The sequence below is a fragment of the Natator depressus genome, chromosome 23 (assembly GCF_965152275.1).
Source record: "Natator depressus isolate rNatDep1 chromosome 23, rNatDep2.hap1, whole genome shotgun sequence".
Lineage (NCBI taxonomy): Eukaryota > Metazoa > Chordata > Testudines > Cheloniidae > Natator > Natator depressus.
The window spans coordinates 6,655,965-6,679,951 of NC_134256.1; the positions used below are offsets into that span (position 1 = coordinate 6,655,965).

The 23,987-nt window shown below is 60.8% G+C and overlaps 1 protein-coding gene across 5 annotated transcripts; it reads right to left on the reverse strand.

Moving 5' to 3' along the window:
* Positions 1-230: 230 nt before the first annotated feature.
* On the reverse strand, positions 231-22,618 carry ERCC2 (ERCC excision repair 2, TFIIH core complex helicase subunit). Of its 5 annotated transcripts, none has more exons than XM_074937348.1 (23): positions 22,585-22,618; positions 21,298-21,397; positions 20,416-20,493; positions 19,927-19,989; positions 19,432-19,545; positions 18,613-18,729; positions 17,202-17,318; positions 16,111-16,234; positions 15,069-15,165; positions 14,860-14,993; positions 14,018-14,186; positions 12,875-12,993; positions 5,445-5,514; positions 5,257-5,326; positions 4,595-4,696; positions 4,321-4,384; positions 3,576-3,697; positions 2,314-2,406; positions 1,878-1,950; positions 1,479-1,549; positions 1,051-1,194; positions 650-793; positions 231-509 (listed from the first exon to the last, which is right to left on the reverse strand). In XM_074937348.1, the coding sequence occupies exons 1-23, from the start codon at positions 22,587-22,589 to the stop codon at positions 417-419; spliced, it is 2,283 nt and encodes a 760-aa protein (XP_074793449.1). In that variant the 5' UTR covers positions 22,590-22,618; the 3' UTR covers positions 231-416. The 5 variants fall into 5 exon arrangements, 4 of the variants coding, with proteins under 4 accessions (XP_074793449.1, XP_074793450.1, XP_074793452.1 ...); XM_074937349.1 differs by lacking the exon at positions 22,585-22,618 and adding an exon at positions 22,041-22,191; XR_012636103.1 differs by lacking the exons at positions 231-509; positions 1,479-1,549 and having other exon boundaries at positions 656-793.
* Between the last annotated feature and the right edge of the window lie 1,369 nt (positions 22,619-23,987).

Sequence of the window (23,987 nt, forward strand, 5' to 3'; positions counted from 1 at the left end):
GAGGTGTAGCACAGGGCCTGCAGCAGGGTCCTAGCCCCCCAGTTAAGGGCCTGCAGGCTGGGGGAATACTGGCCCTACCCCTGAGCAGCAGGAGATGCCCAGACTCATGATGCAGTGGGGGCGCCCAGCCCAGTGCTTCTGACCCAGCTGTAATGCAGGCTGCCCTGGCTGGGTAGGGGACAGCACCCTCCTGTGTGGTCTCCTGGTTCACAGTGGCTGGCGCAGGGTGATCGCACAGCACACGGGCTATGTCCTGTTCTTTATTGCTGTGTCCCAGACAGTCACCTTCAGTATAAAAGCCAGTATCAAACAAGGCCCTGGCCGCAGGGCCAGCACCTGTCTGCCGGTGGAGCCAGCCTCCAGCCCTCTGCCAGTGTGTTGGGTGAGCCAAGGTCCCACACAGCTGCTGCTCTGGCTCACACCTGGTGCGCGATCTGCGTGATCTTGTGGAGCATCTCCTCCGACTGCAGCTGCTCCAGAGTGAGCAGGGACAGGCCCAGCTGGTCCTCCTGCCAAAACCACACAGCCCATGAGAGCAGGGCTGAGGCCTGCACCCTGGCCTGAGCTTACAGCCAGTTCCCCCCTCCAGGGCTGGCAATCGCTCAGGAGGGACCATCCCCGCCTCCCACGGCCGCAGGACAGCGCTCACCTTGTGGAAGGGCTGGGCCATCTGGCGCAGAAAGTACTTGGCCACCTGCACGGCCTCGTCCACCGTGAGGTTGAGGTTGGCGTCCGTGATGTGCTCCTGGATCCAGCGTGGCAGCTTCCCCCGCTTGTCTGCCCGGGCAAAACGCTACCAACCAAAGAGACCCAGACAACCCTGAGCTGTGGAGCCTCTGCCCACCAGAGCGTGCCATCTCCCCCTCGTGCCATCTTTCCCTTCTGGGGGTGGTGGGGTGCGCGTGCCTGCATTTCACCATGGCCCACCGTGGGTTAACATGCTGGAGCCTCTGGGGGGTTGACTCATGGCCCAGGGCAAAGCCTGCTCAGCAGCCACTTCCTGCAGTGCCCATAGCCCTACCCGCTGCCTTGCCTCATCTACTCACCCACCTTGTCTGCAAAGACCATGAGCCCGTAGTCTGTCTTGCCACGGATGGCCCGGCCCACGCACTGCGCTGCGTGCCGCATGGCATCGAATGTCAGGAAGTCGTTCTCCCGAATCTGGAACTGATCACGCAGGTACTCCAGCCGTGCCTGAGGGGACAAGAGCAGGGTTGTGGCACACGCCCTGCCCAGCTGCAGTGGACAGGATGCAGCCTTGGGACACAAGGCTCCTGCTATGAACCTCAAATTCCGGGGGCAGCAGGGCTGGGACCCCGGTGCCGATCCTGCATTCGCACCCACTCTCCACCCCAGCAGGGCCCTGTAGGCTGATCCCCATTGCATTCTCAGGAGGATAGCCTCTGCACCCCTCCCCCACTAGGTACTGGGCCCTAGCCAAGCAGGGCTAAGTGTTGGGGCACATGGTGCCAGCTCACCTTGAGGATGCGGCTCTGGGTGTAGACATAGGGTACGCCGAACATGATCACAGCTCTCCCGTAGTGGTGCACTGCAGGGGCAGATCAGAGGTCAGGCTGCCCCCCTGCCGCACACCACCCCCGGCAGGGCCACGCAAGGGGCCTGTGGTCAAAAATCGAGCACAAGCTATTGCCAGCAAGAGAAAGGACAGGACCAAGGGCACCTCACCCCCCGTGCTCTGCCCCGGCACAGAGAGCGAGCCCTGCTGGGAGCAGGAAGAGCTGTGCTCAGGTCAGCATTACCTACCAGGTAGAAGGAGCTGAGAAGGTCCTGCACCCCCAAACAGCAGCAGGCCAGGCAGGGGAGCTGGGGCAGACCCACACTGTGACTCCCCGGTACTCCCCAGCAAGAAAACTCACCGAAGTCGATGCCTTCGGACACCTTTCCCCTAGCCACGGACAGCAGGATGGCTCCCCGCCCATTCTCGCAGGCCTGTGTGCAAACAGGGGTCACGCCAAGCTGGGACTGTCACTCTGCTCCCACTGGCCTTCCCCTCCACCCCCGCCCCCACCCCCTCAGCTGGGCCCGGTCAGTGCTGGGTGTGCATTGGGGAGAGTTAGGGCTGAGTTCAGGAGTGGGCACAGCCAGTTTCAACTGAGTAGTCTCCCTCCATCCCTGCAGATCCACACTGCCATAACCGGCCCGGCACAAGGAGTCGGCTCCCTAGCATCAGACAGCTCCGCTCCATCCCAACCTGCAGCCTCATGGCCTTCGCTTAGCCTGCAGGGGCCAGCCTCTCCCTTCTCCAGCACCAGGACTAGGCACAGCCCCCCACGGTGCTGGCACAGTGCCCACCTCCTGGTACTTTTCCAGCGCCATGCTGGTCTCGGCCCCGTCCTGCGTCTCGATGAAGATGAGCTTGTTGCGCTGGATGTTCTCCAGGATGCCCTGGGGGAAAGCAGCCTAGGTCAGATATCAGGGCTCAGCTGCCCAGGGAGCCCCAGACTCAGCTGGGACCCACAACAGGGCTGGGTGCAGGTTCCAGTCCCGCTCATGGCTTTGTGGGGGAGAGCAGCACATTCCCCTTCGTTACTAGGCCACTCCAGCGCTGGGCAGGGGCTGCAGCATCTGGACACGGGCGGCTCTGCTGTGTCACAGGGTGGAGAACAAACCAGACAGGAGCTGGCAGGCAGGCACTGCCGTGGGGCTGTGAAACCCAGCACTCCTTCCTACCCAGGGGTCCCACGCTGCCAGAAGCAGGAAGGGAGACCTTGCAGGGGAGGCCAGACCCTTCCCTTCCCTCTCAGAGGGGTGGAATTGAGTCCCATGGGGGACCTGACTGAGGGAGGGGGATGCAGCCTGGTGCCAGCGTGCCATGCCAGGAAGGGTGCGGTATGGAGCTGCCTCACCCAGGAGAACTGCGGCTGGAGATAAGCCAGGAGATAAACTGCTTTCCCAGAGACTCGCTGTGGCTCAGTGCCCAGCCAGGCAGCTACAGCTGTGAGCAGGCAAGGCTGGAGCTCAGGACGAATCCATCGGCTCCTGGCCCCTTGGCTCCTGCTCCGCCAGCAGGAGGTGCTGCTGGGGGGAGCCAGCTAACACAGCCAGGGCCCTTCCCAGCCATTCCCTGCTGGTTCCCTTAAAGGGCCTTTTCCTACCTGCATTCCCTGAGGAATGCTGGCAGGGTCCCGCTGTCGCACTGTGATCTCCCCTCCCGGAATGGCAAGGGGCCAGTCTGGATCCCAGATGCCCGAGTGCCCATTAGGCACCAGAGTTCATGGCGTTAACAGAACTCAGCCCAGGAATCCCCCAGCGCAGTGCTTGCTCTGCCGGCCTGCCCATAGGCTCCGTGCCACCGGCTGCCTTGCCACACTGTTCCCACACCGGCTGGGCTTCTTTGTCAAGGCAGTGGCTTTGGCAGCAGCTGTGTGGGTGGGGCATAGGCAGGGCCAGCAGCGGGCACCCTCTCCGCGGACAAGCCTGGGATTTCTGGCAGTGAAGTGGAGCAGGGAAATCCCTTGTGCCTCCCAGGCCACCCTTCCCCCCAACCACTCCAGCAGCACTGGCCAGCCCCCTGGACCCTCTGCAACCAGCCCCACTGGCCCCCCTGTACGCACCTGCTCGTACCACGAGGCCACGATGTTTTCCATGTACTGGTAGCTGGTGAAGAAGGCCACAATGCCATCAGGCACGATCGCAGACATCTCCAGCAGCAGGTTGCCGTAGTTCCGGATCACAGCTGGGAACGGTCAGGGAGGGTCTCGTGGGTCCAGAGCCAGGTGGGCCGTGGTGGGGGGTGAACACCCACACGGTGGTGGGGCAGGGCCTGAACCTGAGATCTGGCCCCACATTGGCCCATGCTAGGGGCAGCTCCAGCCTGCACTTGGGGGGTACATGTTCAGCTCCCCAGTGGCAGGAGAAGGCCATGGGGCGGGGGGGGAGGGCCACAGGCATGGCCAGGAAGGTCGCCAGGTCAGTCACACAATACAACATGGGGGGGGTTTGGCCCATTGGGTCCCGCTGCCCAGCTCACTCATGGGGGGTGGGGGGCGTGTATGGCACAGATCACCTCTGCACCCTGCAGAGCAGGGTCCCCCCCAATTCTGGCACAGCAGCTCCTGGTAGAACAAGGGGAGCCGGCTGCTGCTACACCCCCAGCAACGGCTCCCACAGCCCAAGCTGTCACTGGGGGACCCCCAACTCTGTCCGCAGAGCCAAGACAGATGGGAGTGGGGGGGGAGCCCCTGGCAGGGCAGCCTATCACCACAGCTGGGAATAGGAGAGGTGGCTCCAGGATGAGCCCATGCCCCAGGGTGGTACCCACATCCTCTCCACCAGGCTAACGTCCTGTAGCATCCCTACCAATGTCCTCGCGGGTCTCGAACTTGGAGCTAATGGCCACCTGGTCGTTTCCTCGCCCCACAATCTGAAAGGAAAACAGGACGCTGGTAAGTGGGCCCCGGTCCAGAGCCGAGCTGCGCCCAGCCGCCCAGGGGCTGCCCCCAGGGGGGCAGGGGCTCAGAGGTGCCCAGCAACTGCCCAGATGGGGGGAGCATGAGACTTTTGGCAGCCCCCCTCTTTCCCCCAGGCACAGCCCCGTGCAGCTACCCCCCACCTAGCCCAGCCGTCCACTCACCATAGGGCAGAGACAGGTCCTGGCCAGAGTCATGGTGAAGGTGGCCATGGTAACAGGATGGAAATCCAGGATCTTGGGGTATATGTCCAGCGGGGACAGCGTCTACATGGGGACATGGGGTGAAGCATGAGCTGGGGGGCCTCTGTTCACCAGACACCACCCATGGAACCTTCACCCCAACCTGGAAACGAGGTGGTGGCTGAGCAGAGATGCCAGCTACAGACGGCTCAAGTATCTCTGCTGTGCCAGGACAGGGCTCTGCTCTCAGGGCGACCCACAAGGAGTGCCAGGGTTTGGGGGGGTCCCCACACACACATAGGAGCCAAGCTGGACTCTCAGCACTGGGTCAGCAGCCCAGCCCACGGGCCCCTGGCAAGCCAGGGCAAGCTCCAGCCATGCGCCCCCCAGAACCCCCACCTGTGCCCAGGCCGGGCCCACTCTGCAGGGGACGGAGAAGCTGGCTGGCCCGAGTCGCGGCACACTCCAGGGATGCAGCCCTGAATGTACCAGGCAGAGGAGGCAGAAGCACCCGCTGAGCAGGAAGGGCTGTTCCTAGCAGAGCCGCCATCCGGAGCAAGGGCCACTCACCAGCACCCCCAGGGGCCACAGCTCCAGCCCAGCTTCTCCCAGGCCCAGGAGCCACGCCCCAAGCTGCCACTTACCCCCGAGGTGATGATGACAGACTGGAACCTCTCAAAGACCGGCTTGATGGCGATGGAGGCGTCCATGCAGCTGGAAGGACAGGATGAGTGTCTTCGGGGGCAGGCAGCAAACAGCAGCCCCCAGGCAAGCCTGCCCACCCCCCACCAGAGCCCATGGCCTTTCCACGCCAGCTCCCCCGCCCGCTCACCTGAAATGCAGGATGGGGTTGGCGATGGTGGGGGTCCTGTCGTCAAAGGGCTCTATGATGATGGTGAAGCCTGCAGAGGAGTCAGAGCTCTGGAGTCAGCGAGCTGTCGGGATCTCCCTTCGTACCTTGCCCCCACCACCATCGAGATGCAGCCCCCTCCGGGGTGGCAGGGAGCTGCTCCTTACCAGCACCACCCGCAGCGGCTTCAGCGGAACGGCTCAACATCTCACCCCCCCTCGTGCCAGGATTGGGCACCCCCCCGCCCTCAATCCCCCATTCCTTGCTGCTCCACCGGGGTCTCCACACACACACACTGGCCAGTTGACTGCATGCACCCCCGTATTCACTCCCTGCACCCCACTGTAAGGAGCTTTGTACCGAACACACCTTGTGAGGGATCTGGAAACTACTAACTCGCTGGTCACGAACACAGGGAAACATGTAGCAACGTTGTGTGTAAAGCTATGAACAGAGGCTGAAATCGGGACCAAAGCATTTCCCAGACACACCTGGGCAATGGCTAAACCCGTTTCTCAAGGACAAAGGACAAGCTAATGTGTCTAGCCAGGTGTCATCCAAGTTGATGGGCCATCCCCTGCCCAGTGGCCATCTTTGGCAAGGCAGCGGGCAGTAGCAAACAGATCTGCATCTTAGCAAACAGTAGCAAGGAACCTCTGTCACCACCACGCTCCTGGTGTCCATCATCGCACTGGGAATGACCTTTGCCTGGGGGTAACCCTCAGGAAAATGCTTTTCAAAAGGGGCCTGAACTATGAAAGGGAGGAGCAAAAGCACCCCAAGGTAGCACTCCCTGAACACCGCTCTCACTTCCCCCGAAGACAACAGAAGACAACAGAAGGAACTTGGGAAGCAGATCCTGGCCTGGGAATTTGGTCAGCAGTTACACTGGGAGCGTGTGGTAAGGAATCCCACCTCGAGCCCAGGCTAGGTTGTTAATGCTAGGAAGCGGTTTATCTGTAGTTCTCTTATAACCATTTCTAACTTCAATGCCCTGGACGTGTGCTCACTTAAAACCTGCCTCCGTGTAGCTAAATAAACATGCTTTACTCTTTAATCCAAACAAATCCAGGGCTGGGAATAGGGTGGGGACCACCACGTGGGACAGCAGACTGCTGTATATTGATCCCCTTAGAGCAGGGGTGGGCAAACTTTTTGGCCCGAGGGCCACATCTGGGTATGGAAATTGTATGGGGGGCCATGAATGCTCACGAAATTGGGGTTAGGATGTGGGAAGGGGTGAGCGCTCTGGCTGGGGGTGCGGGCTCTGGGGTGGGGCTAGGGATGAGGAGTTTGGGGTGTAGGAGGGTGCTCCAGATTGGGACTGAGGGGTTCGGAGTGTGGGGTGGGCTCCAGGCTGGGGCAGGAGATTGGGGCGCGGGAGGGAGTCGGGGGGCAGGCTTCGGGCAGCGTTTGACTCAAGCAGCTCCCAGAAGCAGCGGCATGTCTCCCCTCCAGCTCCTACGCGAAGGCAGGGCCAGGCATCTCTGCACACTGACCTGCCTGCAGACGCCACCCATGCAGCTTCTAGTGGCCGCAGTTCCTGGCCAATGGGAGCTGCGGGGGTGGCACTTGGGGTGGGGGCATCATGCAGAGCCCCCGGCTGCTCCTACATGGAGGAGCAGTAGGGGGGACATGACGCTGCTTCCGGGAGCCACGGCACGTGTGCATGGAGCAGCCCCCAACCCTGCTCCCCGGCTGGAGTACAGGAGCAGGGCAAGCCCCAGACCCCACTCCCTTGTGGGAGCTCGAGGGCCAGATTAAATCGGCTGGCACGCCGGATATGGCCCGCGCGTCATAGTTTACTCACCCCTGCCTTAGAGCGGCAACAGACCTAACACATCTGAACTGGCCAGGAGAGGGTTGGACTGTGCAGGACACACGTTTGGGGGGAACATCTGGGGCTGGGAATGAGTTAGGGTCACCCTGCAATGGTAACCAAGGCTGGTGGAAGTCCGTGTGGCTGGTGTTTGCTGACAGCCTGCTGGGGCGAGGGCTGCTGGAACAGACACTTGAGGTGCGACCGGCAGGCTGGCTGTGAGCGGCCCGGGCAGAAGCTACAGCAGCATAGCATCGGGGGGCAACCGAGTTTGCAGGGCAGGGGTGACCAAGCCCCTCTCTGGCTTGCACTGCCCCAGGAATGCCCTAGCCCCTGTGTAGCTGGAGACCCACCCAGGGACCAGTGGGGGCGGCCTGGCTGCAGGCCACCCCTCCGACGGCTCAGGGCAGGGAGCACCCAGCTCGGCTGCTCTGCCATCTGCCACAGCTCTCCCTGAAACAGCCCGCGGACCACAGCTGGGGGCAGGGTGGGCATTTCCTTGTGGGCAGCTGAGAAGTATCTGGGCTCGAGCCCTGCACTGCCTGCGAGTGCTGCACACAGGAGCTGGGGTCCCTCTGCTCGGCTTCTCCCGTTAGCCATCCAGTCTCATCCAGCTTGTCCGCCGGGGGCACCACGGAGCACAAGCAACGCTTGGCTGGCAGGCCACAGGACACAGAATCATAGAATATCAGGGTTGGAAGGGACCTCAGGAGGTCATCTAGTCCAATCCCCTGCTCAAAGCAGGGCCAATCCCCAATTAAATCATCCCAGCCAGGGCTTTGTCAAGCCTGACCTTAAAAACTTCTAAGGAAGGAGATTCTACCACCTCCCTAGGTAACGCATTCCAGTGTTTCACCACCCTCCTAGTGGAAAAGTTTTTCCTAATATCCAACCTAAACCTCCCCCACTGCAACTTGAGACCATTGTTCCTTGTTCTGTCATCAGCTACCACTGAGAACAGTCTAGATCCATCTTCTTTGGAACCCCCTTTCAGGTAGTTGAAAGCAGCTATCAAATCCCCCCTCATTCTTCTCTTCCGCAGACTAAACAATCCCAGTTCCCTCAGCCTCTCCTCATAAGTCATGTGTTCCAGACCCCTAATCATTTTTGTTGCCCTCCGCTGGACTCTTTCCAATTTTTCCACATCCTTCTTGTAGTGTGGGGCCCAAAACTGGACACAGTACTCCAGATGAGGCCTCACCAATGTCGAATAGAAGGGAACGTCCCTCGATCTGCTGGCAAGGCCCCTACATATACATCCCAAAATGCCATTGGCCTTCTTGGCAACAAGGGCACACTGTTGACTCATATCCAGCTTCTCGTCCACTGTAACCCCTAGGTCCTTTTCTGCAGAACTGCTGCCGAGCCATTCGGTCCCTAGTCTGTAGTGGTGCATGGGATTCTTCTGTCCTAAGTGCAGGATTCTGCACTTGTCCTCGTTGAACCTCATCAGATTTCTTTTGGCCCAATCCTCTAATTTGTCTAGGGCCCTCTGTATCCTATCCCTACCCTCCAGCGTATCTACCACTCCTCCTAGTTTAGTATCATCCGCAAATTTGCTGAGAGTGCAATCCACACCATCCTCCAGATCATTTATGAAGATATTGAACAAAACCGGCCCCAGGACCGACCCCTGGGCCACTCCACTTGATACCGGCTGCCAACTAGACATGGAGCCATGGATCACTACCCACTGAGCCCGACAATCTAGCCAACTTTTTATCCACCTTATAGTACATTCATCCAGCCCATACTTCTTTAACTTGCTGGCAAGAATACTGTGGGAGACAGTGTCAAAAGCTTTGCTAAAGTCAAGGAACAACACGTCCACTGCTTTCCCTTCATCCACAGAGCCAGTTATCTCATCAGAGAAGGCAATTAGATTAGTCAGGCATGGATTCACCAAGGGCAAGTCATGCTGACTGTTCCTGATCACTTTCCTCTCCTCTAAGTGCTTCAGAATTGATTCCTTGAGGACCTGCTCCATGATTTTTCCAGGGACTGAGGTGAGGCTGACTGGCCTGTAGTTCCCCAGATCCTCCTCCTTCCCTTTTTTAAAGATGGGCACTACGTTAGCCTTTTTCCAGTTGTCCGGCACCTCCCCTGATCGCCATGAGTTTTCAAAGATAATGGCCAATGGCTCTGCAATCACATCAGCCAACACCCTCAGAACCCTTGGATGCATTAGATCTGGACCCATGGACTTGTGCATGTCCAGCTTTTCTAAATAGTCCTTAACCTGTTCTTTCACCACTCACAGCTGCTCACCTCCTCCCCATACTGTGTTGCCCAGTGCAGCAGGCTGGGAGCTGACCTTATCTGTGAAGACCGAGGCAAAAAATGCATTGAGTACTTCAGCTTTTTCCACATCATGTGTCACTAGGTTGCCTTCCCCATTCAGTTAGGGTCCCACTTTCCCTGACCTTCTTCTTGTTGCTAACATACCTGTAGAAACCCTTCTTGTTACCCTTCACATCCCTTGCTAGCTGCAACTCCAATTGTGCTTTGGCCTTCCTGATTACACCCTTGCATGCTCAAGCAATATTTTTATACTCCTCCCTAGTCATCTCTCCAAATTTCCACTTCTTGTAAGCTTCCTTTCTGAGTTTAAGCTCACCGAAGATTTCACTGTTAAGTCAAGCTGGTCACCTGCCATATTTGCTATTCTTTCTGCACATCGGGATAGTTTCTTCCTGCACCCTCAAGAAGGCTTCTTTAAAATACAGCCAGCTCTCCTGGACTTCTTTCTCCCTCATGTTATTCTCCCAGGGGATCCTGCCCATCAGTTCCCTAAGGAAGTCAAAGTCTGCTTTTCTGAAGTCCAGGGTCCGTATTTTGCTACTCTCCTTTCTTCCTTTTGTCAGGATCCTGAACTCAACCATCTCATGGTCACTGCTGCCAAGGTTGTCACCCACTTCTACTTTCCCTACTAATTCTTCCCTGTTTGTAAGTAGCAGGTCAAGAGGAGCACGGCCCCTAGTTGGTTCCTCCAGCACTTGCACCAGGAAGTTGTCCCCAACACTCTCCAAAAACTTCCTGGATTGTCTGTGCACTGCTGTATTGCTCTCCCAGCAGATATCAGGGTGATTGAAGTCTCCCATGAGAACCAGGGCCTGCGATCTAGTAACTTCTGTGAGTTGCCGGAAGAAAGCCTAGTCCACACCTCATCCCCCTGGTCCGGTGGTCTATAGCAGACTCCCACCACGACATCACCCTTGTTGCTCACACTTCTAAACTTAATCCAGAGACACACTCAGGTTTTTCTGCAGTTTCATACTTGACCTCTGAGCAGTCATACTGCTCCCTTACATACCATGCAACTCCCCCACCTTTTCTGCCCTGCCTGTCCTTTCTGAACAGTTTATATCCATCCATGACAGTACTCCAGTCATGTGAGTTATCCCACCAAGTCTCTGTTATTCCAATCACATCATAATTCCTTGACTGTGCCAGGACTTCCAGTTCTCCCTGCTTGTTCAGGCGGCTACCATCTCAGATTTGCAGTGGTGTCTGCAACCCCCGCTGAACTCAGACCACCAAGCTCTTGGGAGCCCGGCCCTGGCATGACAGGCAAAGATACAAACAAGCAGGAAAGCCAAGTCCTGCTCGTCCCCTGCACTCGGGCCCCGTTCACCCCCTCCAGGCCCCATCTGTCCCCGCTCGTCCCCTGCACTCGGGCCCTGCTCACCCTCTCGGTCCCGCCAACCCCCCTCCCGCCCCTGGCTCCACTAGCCCCCTCCTATCCTGCCAGCTGCTTGCCTGCTTGCCAGCTGCTTGCTCCCTCCTACCCTGCCAGCTGCTCGCCCCAGACCCCGCTTGTAGGTAAATCTCTGCATTAAGCATCTTCACATAACTTTCCTGACTTTGTATTATGCTTCTGTTTTTGTACAACTTTGCATCAGATCCTTATATAGAAAACTTTGTATTGAGCCTTGGTATAATGTTTTTGCTAGGAGCAGAATAAGATCCCCCCTGCCTCCTTTTAATCAATTACCCTGTTGAATGAACGAGGTGTGAATGAGTAAAGGCCTGGAAGCAAGCACCTCCAGATAGCTGCAACAGCTGGGGAGGGGATGGAAGCCAGACCCAATAACAATAAAACTTGTCAAGTGGGCTCACTAAAGAAGAGCAAAAAGAACAGGAGTGCTTGTGGCTCCTTAGAGACTAACAGACAGTGTTGATTGATAAATGGGTTATCAATAAATGTGGTGCTTTGCCTTATTCCCCCCCAAAAGATCCTGTGCAGTACTTTAAGTACAACACGCTCACCCCCTCCCACCCCAACCCCCAGACCCTGCTCACCCCCTCCCACCCTACACACCCACTGCCCAGGCTCCATTCCCAGCACTAGGAGAGGAGCCAGTGCCCTCCAGGCCCAGCTGCTTTGTGCTGCAAGCGTCTGTCCCAGCCAGGCCCGCTGGGCAGCCACCTTGAAGGGAAGGCCCCAGTCCATGTGCTGGGAGGGGAGCAAGCTGCTTAGCACTAAGAGGATTGAAACTGTCGCATCCCCGCGGCTGAATGCTTGAGAGATTTACGTGGTATTTATATTCCACTGCCACGTCAGCACACTGGCCTGGAGAGACACCTCACCCCCCCCGCAGGCACGCCCCACCACAGGCCTGGACGCACACCAGCCCCAGGCCCCCCAGTACCACGTCCACAGGCCCGGCCCCTCACCTGGCATCCATGAGCCCAGACACATGGCTGGCCCCACTTCCCTCCCCTCCCCAGCATGCCCTGGTCCAGACAGATCTGCAGCCCCCTTGTGTTCCCCTTTCCTCAGAGGACCCGGAGAACCACAGCTGCTTCCTCCAAGGCAGGAGGGGCCAAGGTGAGCCCTGGGGAGAGGGCCTGGCTCCTCGGCTGGGCGACACGCTGCTGTGGGGTGCGAGTCAAGAGCCACGCGCTGCGGGTTGGCACCAAACAGCCCCCTGCTGGCTCCTGAGGGGCGCCTGGTCAGGGGGCGAAGAGGCCAAGGCTTTCTCTCGCTATGCTTATGGTGCATGCCTAGGCCTGGCATGAGGAGCCCCACACTCTGCCAGGCCAAGCTGTGTCCCACTGCGTCTCTCTCCACCTACTCCCAGCTGAGCAACAGCCCCGTCTGCGGGAAAGAATGGCCTGGGCCCCGCAGAGCCAGGCACAGAAGGGCCCCGCGGCCCAGCAGGAATTCCTGGGCAGTCCGGCAGCAAAAGCAGCCCAGTGCCCCCTGCCCACCTAGCACACACCCAAGGGACTCCGGCACACCAGTGGGGCACCCAGCCAGACTCGGAAGATTCACTGTGGCCTACTGTAGACACTAGCCGCTGCTGTCACCCTAACCCTGCGAGAGGAGCTCGGTCAAGGGCCATCACCCAAACCCAGCCATTGACACCGAGGATCAAACCTCTCAGTGGGGGCACCAGGCTGGTGCCAGTGCCCTCCTCTCCCTCCAGCAGCAGCCTGAAGGCTTCACACCCAGAGCAGGATGTGCTTGAGAGCCTCAACTCCCTGCAAGTCCCTCAGACTGCCCGGGAAACCAAGGGGGAGCTACCAGGCCAAGGCCACACCACAAGCAACACCAGAAGTCCTGGCTTCCGGTCGCGGGGCACCTTACCCTTGGCGTAGGTGCTGACGAGCGTGGCGAAGTTGGCGATGAGGGTGATGGGAGAGAAGTCAGCAATGTCCACGATCTCCAGCGTGCGGAGCAGGGAGCGCAGTCGTTCCGCACAGAACCTACGGCAGGCATGAGAGGTCGAGGGGGTTACCACAGCGGGGTGGGAATGTGGGAGGTGAATGTTACCTCCTGGGGAGGAGATGCCCCTTTATCTGCCCTCCAGCCCCACACACTGCGGCTGCAGGGGGGTTGTTAATGCCACTCCCAGCCTGGTGCAGCTGCAGAGCCAGCCAGGGCTGAGCAGGGCACAGGGCATCCAGTGACCTTAGGCAGGCCACGCCAAGCACCTCCATGGCACCCCACATGGGCAGGCCGGAGGCAGCTCAGCCAAGAGGGGGCTGAGATTCAACAAGCCAAACCCTGTACAGCAAGGGGGGCTGCGAGACTTATCTGCCCATATCGGAGGAGTGCCAGCACCTCCAGGGGGAAGGCATGGCACAGTGGCAGGTGGGCAATGCCCTAGTGGGGAGGGCAGACAGGGCCAGGGAGGGGTGCCGAGACCAGAGGGGCAGGCTGGGACAGGGAGGGGCGCAGAGCAGAAGGGCAGGCCAGGGAGGGCCAGGCCAGGTCGGGCAGGGGTGCAGAGCAGAGGGGCAGGCTAGGGAAGGATGGGCCAGGCTGAGCTGGGGCGCAGAGTTGGGGGGGGCAGGCCAGGGAAGGCCGGGCCGAGGAGGGGCGCAGAGTTGGGGGCACAGGCCAGGGAAGACCAGGCCAGGCCAGGCCGAGGAGGGGCGCAGAGCGCGGGGGCAGGCCAGGGAAGGCTGGGCCAGGATGGGCCGAGGAGGCGGGTAGAGCACAGGGGCAGGCCAGGGAAGGCCAGGCCAGGCTGGCCAGGGGCGCAGAGCAGGGGGTCAGGCCAGGGAAGGCCGGGCCAGGATGGACCGAGGAGACAGGCGGAGCAGAGGGGCAGGCCAGGCCAGGCCAGGCCGAGGAGGGGCGCAGAGCAGAGGGGCAGGCCAGGCCGAGGAGAGGCCAGGACGGGCCAAGGAGGGGCACAGAGCAGAGGGGCAGGCCAGGCCGGGCAGGGGCGCAGAGCAGAGGGGCAGGCTGGCTCCACTGGCCGGGCCCAGGCCAGCTGCTTACCGCAGTGGCTTGCGCTCGATGCACACCTTCTCGAAGACGTCCTTGAGGAAGGAGGGGGGGCTTTCCTGCACCATGTGATGGACCCGCAGCCGCGACTTCAGGTACTCCAGGAAGCGCTTCATGAAGCCCACAAAGTGCTCAGCCGTCCGGATGTTCCCGGGCACGGCCTCTGCAAGGGGTACAGGCTCACCCTGAGTCACAGCCTGCCCCTGCCCATGCCCCACCCACAAGGGGGCATGACCAGGGTGAGAATGCCACTGCTGCAGCCCACCTATCCCCAGGTCCCTGCCCAAGGGGGGGCACAGGCCCAAGTCCATGCTGGGTATGCATGTCCACCATGCCCTTGACTGCAAGCCCTATGCCCGTAGCCAGGGAACAGGGCTGGGCTCAGGCTCCATGGTTCCAAGGAGATCAGAAGTACGGGCAGGGAGAGGGCTGAGAAACACCAGCTCATCTCACATACAGCACCAGGGGGCCCCAGAGAACGGTCTCAGAGTCAACACCAGCCCAGGCTGAGGTGGAACTGATGCCATGGGGGGAAGGCCCTGTGTCCCAGTCCCCACCTGCCCCCAGTGTCCTCAAGGTCAGCCAGTCCCCCTTCCCTGGGGCTGGACTGGAGCCAGCACCCCTTGGAGAGGAAAGGGCCTGCATCCATTCCCTGCCCACCCCCACCAGTGCCAGCCAGTCCCCTGGCCTGGGGCTGGATCAGATCCAGCTACACCGTAGCAGCAAAAGGCCCAGTATCCCATACCCCAGCCAGCCAGTTCCGTTTGTTCTAGCTGCACTGGGAGGTGCGGGCCCCCAGCAATGCCACCCTCCCGCCACCAGCTAGCAGGGCCCACCTTGGAGAATCTGGTCAGGCAACACCGGATTGGCCAGGTAGATGTCCGTTTCCCGGGCAATGTTGGCCTCTCTCAGACCTTCCACCAGCCGCCTGTATTCCTCCTTCAGTTTCTGGGCATCCGTCTCCTTAATCCTGAAAGGGGACCAGCGCCCGTGAGCCCAGGAGGGCACAGGGAGGGCAGGGAGGGGGCACGGGGATGGCACTCACTTCTGGATGGTAGCCTGTAGCGTGGCCACGTTGGCTTGGCAGCGATCCAGCGTCCGGCGCGTGATGTTCACCCCCATGGAGTCGATGCACACATTGTCTGCAGAAACAGGGCACTTGGTCTCCAGGGGAACCCAGCAGTTGGGGTGGGCAGGGGACCTTGGGGAGGGACTAAACCCCAGGTGGGAGGGGGGCAGAGACTTCGACTCCCCTGACAGGGACCAGGCTGGGCAGACGCCCCACTGGCAGAGTGAAAGAATAGGTCAGTTCTGCCTGTGGGGACAGTAACAAACAGGGATCGGGGGCAGGGGCTAGCCTTTACACACAGGCCCCCCCAGACCAGAGCCGGCAGTAGTTGAAGACAACAGCCATGACACGCTGGGACCCAGGGACACCTCAACATGGGTCCTGGGGCAGTCCCCCTGGCTTGGGCAAGAGCAGAGTCCTGTCCCAAGTGACAGCTGCAGGGTGGGAGCAAAAAGCCACAACAGGACACGGGTTCAGGAGGGACTTGGCAGAGGAAGCAGGGACGCCCTGAACTAGGGAACATTCAGATGCCAGAGAGCGGACCCTGGGGCACTGGATCCAACCAGACCAACACAGGCACCGGGCTGCACGGCCCCGAGCAGGGAAAGGGCAGCCGGAAGCGATTGGGCACCTCGTCAGCACAGAGGGGTTGACGAAGTGGAGGGAGATGGGAAGGGATCTGAGCCCTCCCACTCCCCAGGGAGCCCAAGGGGCATGACGGGGAATGGGAGCAATACCACCCGGCCATCTGGAGACACATCCATACCCAGATCAGGCGGGGAGTCATTCCCCAGGGGGCTGGTGCAGGGATTGCCCGCCCAGCACATTCATAACCAGCCGGGCAGCGTGTCAGCCAGCCGGGCATGGAGCAGCACCGCAGCGTCAGCGAAAGGGGCTCAGCCGCCCCCACCAGGGGCTCTAAGTACTGAATGGCAGGCAGGGACCAGGCACACATGGCAGAAAGCCCCGCCCCCCCGCCCCTGTCCGCCCCCTTGCATAGGCTCAGCCATCCCATTACCAATGTTATGAGCTTCGTCAAATACGACAACGGATTTCTTGGCCAGCTCCTTGGACACCAGGTCTGCGATCTTGGGGTCCAGCAGGTAGTGGTAACTGTACACGACAATGTTGGCATGGAGGATCTGACCAAAGGAAGGAAAGGGTTACTGCCCAGCACACACACCCACCCCCCCCGCTGGGGGCCCAGAGACAGGCAGCCCCAGGCTGGCATACCACCTCCCTGGCAAGCCCTAGAGGGCCACAGGCCAGCAGCCCCTGGGCGAGAGGGAGGCTCTGTGCCCGGCAGCAGGGTTGTGCACAGCAGCAGTCAGGACGGGCTGCACCAGGAGCAGCTGGGCTCTGGCCTCAGCACAGCGGGCAGCCGCACGGCACTCGACGGCCCTGTCGCCAAGGCAGGCAGTTCTGGGTGGGACGGGCTGAGGCTGCTCTAGCTGCTGGGGGCTGCAAGCTGCTCTAGCTGCCTAGGCCAGCGAGTTAATGGAACGCCCGGAGCCCCCGGGGGGAAGCTCACGGAGGAGGCTGTTGCCACCACCACCTGCTTTGCCCTGGGGGCTCACTCAGCCCAGGCCTGGCCCCACTCAGCTCCCAGGCGCATCCTGCTGTGACTCCTCGGGAACACATGGCCCTGGGGGACCAGCGCCTGCCTCAGCTTCAGCCTCTGCCCAACCCAAGTGCCCATGAGCAGCCTCCCTGGGCCAAGCCCCCTACAGTCTGCCAGGGGCCTGATTTGAATCTCACTCGCCCTGGGGCAGACCCACTCAATGGGTCAGTGTCAGCGCTGGGAGTATCCAGCTTGGGTCACAGCCAGTGGGGCAGAGGAGGCCAGAGCCACCGGGGCTGGAGGACAGGCGGGCATTGTGCCCAGCAGGTGGGGAGTCACCCACCCCAGGAGCACATCACCCAGCATCACAACTCCTTCCCCTCGACAGGCAGTGCTGGACTGGGCTCCCAGCTGGGCCAGCCCGTACCCTGCTGCCCTGCATCTGCCCTGCTGACTGCCAGGGGAGGAGGGTTTGCTCTCCAGGTTCAGTGAACCCCGCTCCCCACCCCCGCATTGGGCCCAGCAGGGCACGATGGCCCGCCACGTACCGAGTAGCGGGCGAGGAAGTAGGGGCACCAGCCCTTCTGCCGACAGTACCCTTTGAGGTCATCCAGGTTGTAGACACCAAAGGGGATGGGCACCTGCCGCCCATGGGCATCAAACTCCTGTGGAGGGGGGGGAACAGCACGCTGCACATCAGGGCCTAGCGCCACCCAGGCTCACGTCCCTCCCTCTGCTGCTCCGGGCCTTGGGCCAGCCCATCTCCAGCTGCTCCAGCTCAACTCCTCAGCCCCTTCACACTATCGTCCCCGCTGCCCAGTTCCCTGCCCGTTAACCCTTCCGAGTGGGCCGCAGGGATGCCTCCCATCAGTGTTAATGGCAAGAGCTGGCAGCCAGGGCAGCAGAGTGGGTCTCCTCTTCGCCAGTGTCCTAGGCTGGCCGATGGGGCCAGGAGCTTCCCCCGGGGAGGGCAGACCTCTTGGTGCCACCTGGCAGAGGGCATACAGGGTGCAGAGGGGTTTACAGGCATCCCCTGGGTCTGATGTCTACATCATTCTGCGCCAACGGGTGGCATGCGCGGCCTCTAGTGAGAGCCCGTTGCCGGCTGGCCACAGGAGAGCGTCTGAGGGGGTGGCTGTCCGTGTTGTCTTAGGACCTGTGAGTTACGACCAGAAGGTGATGCACAGGTTCAGCATCAGGCAGGGGACGCTGACCGTGTCTTACAGTGAGAGTTCACTGGCATAACCCAGACTGCAAAGTCGCCACGACACCACACAAGCTCCGGCGGCGCCCTGCTTATGCCTAAGATCAAAGACCAAGGCCGGTGTCTCTGGGGAACACAGAGACACACTTGGGATCCCGCCCCGCAGGGCCCAGCTGCCAGAGGTTTGTCTTATGAATGCAGGGTCACGGCCAGCCTGGCTGGGAAACGCTGGGAAAAAGCCCAGGCGCGAGACCCCCTCAGACAGGTGAGCGGCTGGTGAGTTACGTCTGGGATCTGGAAGGCGAGTTAGGATTTTGTTTGACTCGTAACCATTTGTTTCCAAGACTTCTCTCTCGAACCTCTGCTCTTTGTCACATGAGCGTCACCTGGTTCTCGGTACAAACGAATGGAAGGGCTGCAAGCTGGGCTGGGACCGGGGAGCCGGGCTGGGTGCTTTGGGCCAGCGGACCTGTGAATGCTGCTTGCGGGCGCTGGGAGGCTGGAGTATGACTATTGCTAACCCGCAGGGGGACAGCGGAGCTGAGCCCGGCAGGCACAGACAAGGCTCCCGCGTACTCCGGCACATGGCAGCAAGGTGCCTCACAGCCCAGGGTACCCCCGGGGAAACGTCCCAGTAGCCCTTCGGTTCTAGTGACAGTGCTCAGCTGGCATGTCAAACCCCTGCCACACCACCTCCCGGGAGGGGAAGCCCCATGGGCCGGGAGGGGCTGACCCTCGCCCAGGAGCCCTGCTACCTCGAAGAAGCGGCACGAGGGGATGGCGCTGTCCCACTGCTGCTGCGCCCGTACGTACGACGCCGTCAGGCTCAGACACTTGCCGTCCACCTCCTTCCCGAACCGCAGCGAGCTCACCTACAATGAGCAGCCGTCAGTTGTAGGACACCTGGCCATGGGGCCCTCAGTTCTGGAGGGCACCATGTGTAATGCACGGGGGGGCTGTCTCCCCTCTCCCCGCCTGATCTGCCAATGCCCCTCACTCCCGACCTGCAGCCCCCCGGCTATCCCAGCCCTGGGCTCCACGCCCACAGCTCTGCCAGTGCCCCTCACTCCTGACTCGCAGCCCCTGTTAGTCCAGCTCTGGGCTCCCCCCAGCTCTGCCATTGCCCCTCACTCCCGGCTCGCAGGCCTGCTAGCCAGTCAGCGCAGCGAGCACTGGCACATTCTGAGACTCAACCACACATGCTCATATAAAGGGGCAGCTGCTGGGGCACACAGGCAGTGGAGTCACTTGCCTCTCGGGCCAGGACATGCACAGGAAGGGGCAGGGCAGGTGGTATCTGGCTCCAGGGGAGGGGAGGGCAGGGGGCAGCAGTTCCACAGTCACTCTATGGAGCAGCCTCGGCCTCTGCCCAGGGCAGGTCCCTGAACGGGACAGCCTGGCCGTGAGGCGGCAGGCATGGAGGGCAGGTCCCTGAACAGGACAGCCTGACCGTGGGGCGGCAGGCATGGAGGGCAGACCAGCCCTGGGTTCCTCCCCCGGCCTGCCGGGCAGCTGAGTCCTGGCTGTGCCCCAGAACCAGGGTCCCAAGGGTGGGGAGCCTGGAACCGACTCACCTCGGGGTGGATGCAGAGGTTCTTCCTGGAGCTCAGAGCCAGGCCAAGGAAAGGGAGCTTCTCCCCTGTCCGCTTCTCATAGAAATCCAGGAGCTTCCGTAGTTCCTCAATGACCTGCAGGAGCAGGGACAATGAGGGCCCACCATGATTCCCCACACCCTCCCACACACCCTTCTCCCCACAGGGCAGCGAGGGGTCCTGCTGTGATCCCCCATTCCCTCCCTCTCCTCCACCCGAGGCAGTAAGGGGCCCTGTCACCATCCCCCACACCCTCCCCCCGCCGCATTCCTCCCCCTGGGGCAGCAAGGATCCTGTCACTATCGCCCACATACTCTCCCTCCCCCCCACTCCTCCTCCCACCAGGGCCGTGAGGGGGGGCCCCCACAACCTCCCCACTCTCCACCACAGGGCAGCAAGGGCCCCACCCATGATTCCCCCACCCCCCCAACACAAGGCCCCACCGCATACAGGTCCTGCCCCCCACACCCTGGTCACCTTCTCGATCTCAGGCACGGTTCTGGAGCAGTAGATCAGCTTGGTCACCTCCAGCGGATGGGCCTAGGGAGATAGGCCAGACACCTCCATTACTGGGCGGGATGGGGGCTTGGCTATCCCCAGAGGCCACCGATGACGAGCCTGGAGCAGCCAGGACATCAAACTCCCCAGGCTGCTTTCCCCTCCCCACCACCATCACAGCTACAGCCCCAGGGATGGGGGGAACGGTGTGAGCACTCCCACCTGGCTATGGGACCTGAGGGGCACAGAAGAGGCCCTGACCCCAAGCCCCAGGGCTCTGCCAGTGGAGCAAGCAGAGGCAGCTCCAGCCCCTGCCCAGACCCACCCACGAGATCTGCGGGATAGCGCCAGGGCTGGGCCAGTGCCTGCCACCCGGCCACGCTGGCCTTTGGGGAAAGTGCCTCTCCCAGTGGGCCACCTAGACACGCACCTGGCAGTCCCCGCCCCCAGCTCTTGCCTGGCACTCACCCGCTGGTAGGCCACAATGAGAGACAGGAGGGAAACGGTCTTCCCAGTCCCCGAGGGCATTTCCAGCACGCCATGGCCCTGGGAGAGAGGAACAGCCGTCACACAGGGAGTCCCAAGGAGGTGGGCAGGGGGCTAGCAGGGAAGGCTGAGCCAGGACCTATGGAGCCCCAATCCCTCCTTCTGCAGGGACCCAGAAGGGCCAGAGAAGAGAGGGGAGACAGCAAGAGTCCTGCAAGGAAAGGACCTGGGAGCTGGAGTCACCAAGCTTGGGACAGAGGTGGGTCCGGGAGGAGCAGAGGCTGCAGAAGGACCCCACTGAGACTGGCTGGACTGGGCCACACTGGTCCCTCCCAGCAGAGTGGCCTGGGCAGCGCAGGGGCAGTGTCACACTGGAGGCGAGAGGGGGGGATACAGGGATAGGATGACACGTCACAGCCAACGACCCTTGCACCCACAACCAGATCTCAGGCTCCAGGGGCAGCTAACACCGCCCATTACACCCCCACGGTTGCCCAGCCAGGAGACCTCTGGGGCACCTCTCCGTCTTCTGGAGCAGAGTGCCGACCACAGCGGGGAGATGGCTGTGCCAGCCCGCCAATCAGGTCTGGTGGCATGCAGCCCCCAGAGCATATCACTGCCCCCAGCAGACAGAGATTCACCCTGCTAATTTCTGAGTGGGCACCACATGTGCCGTCCAGCCCAGGGTGCCCAAGCTGGGTGACAGGCTGCATGCCAGGAGCCCCACTTGGGCAGGGCTCAGGGGCTCTGAAGGGAACATGGGTGAATACAAGCACTGGTATTTAACCATACACAGTGAGATGTGTAACACCCCCACCCCCAGTGCTCCCCACCACCACACAGACCCCCACCCCCAGGAGAGACCTTGGCATCCAGCGTCCTCTTGAGCTCCAGCATATATGAGTACTGCTCCGGGTAAATGTAGTCATAGGGAAAATACACCAGCAGCCCATCGATGTTCAGCCTGACAATGAGACCAAGTCATGGGTTCAGAGAGCCCAGCTGAACCGTCGCAATGCGGGGCACCCTGGCACAGTGGGGCAGGGGAGGCGAGCCCAGAAATGAGCAAACAGAGTCAGCACCTGATTCAGGGCCGTGCTCAGTTGGAGTTACTGTATGTCCAGGTTTCCCCAGACAGAGCCTCCTTTTTAAGCCTCCTTTCTCTGCCCGGGGAGGATTTTTAAAATAACAGGAAATGTCCAGGGGTTTTGCAGAGCAGACAAGGTGCAGCTCAGAAAGAGCCCTGATTGGTCCGCTTGCTGATTGGTCCATTCCCCTGCAAGTCACAGCTGCCGGATCCCACCAACCCAGGCTCCAGTCCTGGGGAGGGGGTAGGGTGACCAGATGTCACTATTTTAGAGGGACAGTCCCGATTTGGGGGTCTTTTTCTTATATAGGCTCCTATTACCCCTAGCTCCATCCCAATTTTTCACATTTGCTGTCTGGTCACCCTAGGAGGGGGCCTGCAGGGAGGCATTGACCATGCACCAACCGTCCTGCCACGATGACAGGGAGTCACTGCCCCCCACCTCCAGTGAGTACCCCCATCGCAGTACCACCTCCAGTACCCCCAAACATCCTCTTTTGGGAACCGGAAATATGGTAACCTAAGCTCGGTGGTGTCACATCTTCAGCTCTTAGATCAGAAAATTCCAGCTCAGCCTCCTGCGCTTTACCTGCTGTGCCACAGATAGACTGCGCCAGGGCAGGAGGCCAGGCACTACTGGGGGCTTCTTGCCCGCCCCCCCCCGCCCACGCCCTTCCACCCCACTGTCCCCGCCTCCTCCATCCCCACGGCTCCCCTCCCCACTGTCCCCGCCTCCTCCATCCCCACGGCTCCCCTCCCCACTGTCCCCGCCTCCTCCATCCCCCCCACCTCACGGCTCCCCTCCCTGCTCCTCCACCCCCCACAACACCCCCACCGCCCCGCCCCCCATACCCCCACCCCACAGCTCCCCTCCCCGCTGTTCCTGCCTCTTTCATCCCCCACAACACCCCCACCGCCCCGCCCCCAACCCCCCGGCTCCCCTCCCAGCTGTTCCCGCCTCCTCCACCCCCCACAACACCCCCACCGCCCTGCCCCCCATCCCTCCCCACCCCACCCCACGGCTCCCCTCCCCGCTGTCCCCGACCCCGGCTCCCCTCACTCACTTCATGGTTCCGAGCCCCGCCCCTCCCCGCAGCCCCTCCCACGCCTCATGCCGACCCTGCCCCGCCCTCTGACGGTTCCCACCTCGGTCCGACCCCCGCCCTCTCCGCCTACTGGCTGGAGAGCCGACCTGTTGGGAAGAGTCCGACGTACATTGGGTGAAGACACTGCCAGTCAAGTCTGAGAGGCGGGGCCTGGCCGCTTTAGTGGCGGGGTGGACTGAGAGCCCGAAGCGCGCGGTGGGTTCGGCTGCGCCGGGCAGGCATGAGCAGCGCAGGGGATCTCTATGGATGGGCAGGCCTGAGCAATCGAGCCAAGAGCTGCAGGACCAACCCTGCCTGGGGCATCTGGGATTAGGGTGGATGGGGGTAAGGGAGGGCTTGGGGGAGGATGGCCCCTATGGCTAGAGCAGTGCTGCGAGCTCTCAGGGTTTTATGGCCACTCTTGCAATTTTTGTTGCCCCAGCTCTGGAGTCATGGATTTTGGGGGGAGCCACCGCTCATTTCACAGGTTGTAGATACATACATTTCATAGAATATAGAATATCAGGGTTGGAAGGGACCTCAGGAGGTCATCTAGTCCAACCCCCTGCTCAAAGCAGGACCAACTGCAACTAAATCATCCCCGCCAGGGCTTTGTCAAGCCGGGCCTTAAAAACCTTAAACCTCCACCACCTCCCTAGGTAACCCATTCCAGTGTTTCACCACCCTCCTAGTGAAATAGTGTTTCCTAATATCCAACCTAGACCTCCCCCCCTGCAACTTGAGACCATTACTCCTTGTTCTGTCATCTGCCACCACTGAGAACAGCTGAGTTCCATCCTCTTTGGAACCCCCCTTCAGGTAGTTGAAAGCAGCTATTAAATCCCCCCTCATTCTTCTCTTCTGCAGACTAAATAACCCAGTTCCCTCAGCCGCTCCTCGTAAGTCATGTGCCCCAGCCCCCTAATCATTTTTGTTGCCCTCTGCTGGACTATCTCCAATTTGTCCACATCCCTTCTGTAGTGGGGGGACCAAAACTGGACGCAATACTCCAGGTGTGGCCTCACCAGTGCCAAATACAGGGGACTACTCACTTTCCTCGATCTGCTGGCAATGCTCCTACAGCCCAATATGCCATTGGCCTTCTTGGCAACAAGGGCACACTGCTGACTCATATCCAGCTTCTCGATCCACTGTAATCCCCAGGTCCTTTTCTGCAGAACTGCTGCTTACCCAGTTAGTCCCCAGCCTCTAGCAGTGCCTGGGATTCTTCTGTCCTAAGTGCAGGACTCTGTACTTGTCCTTGTTGAACCTCATCAGATTTCTTCTGGCCCAATCCTCCAATTTGGCTGGGTCACTCTGGACCTTATCCCTACCCTCCAGCATATCTACCTCTCCCCTCAGCTTAGTGTCAGCTGAGAATT

Coding starts and splice junctions, on each gene's coding strand:
- ERCC2 (XM_074937348.1), bottom strand. Junction 5,515..12,874: donor CGTCAGCACCTACGCCAAGG/GTAAGGTGCCCC, acceptor ACTCCTCTGCAG/GCTTCACCATCATCATAGAG. Junction 1,195..1,478: donor CCCAGAGCCGCATCCTCAAG/GTGAGCTGGCAC, acceptor TTGTCCCCTCAG/GCACGGCTGGAGTACCTGCG.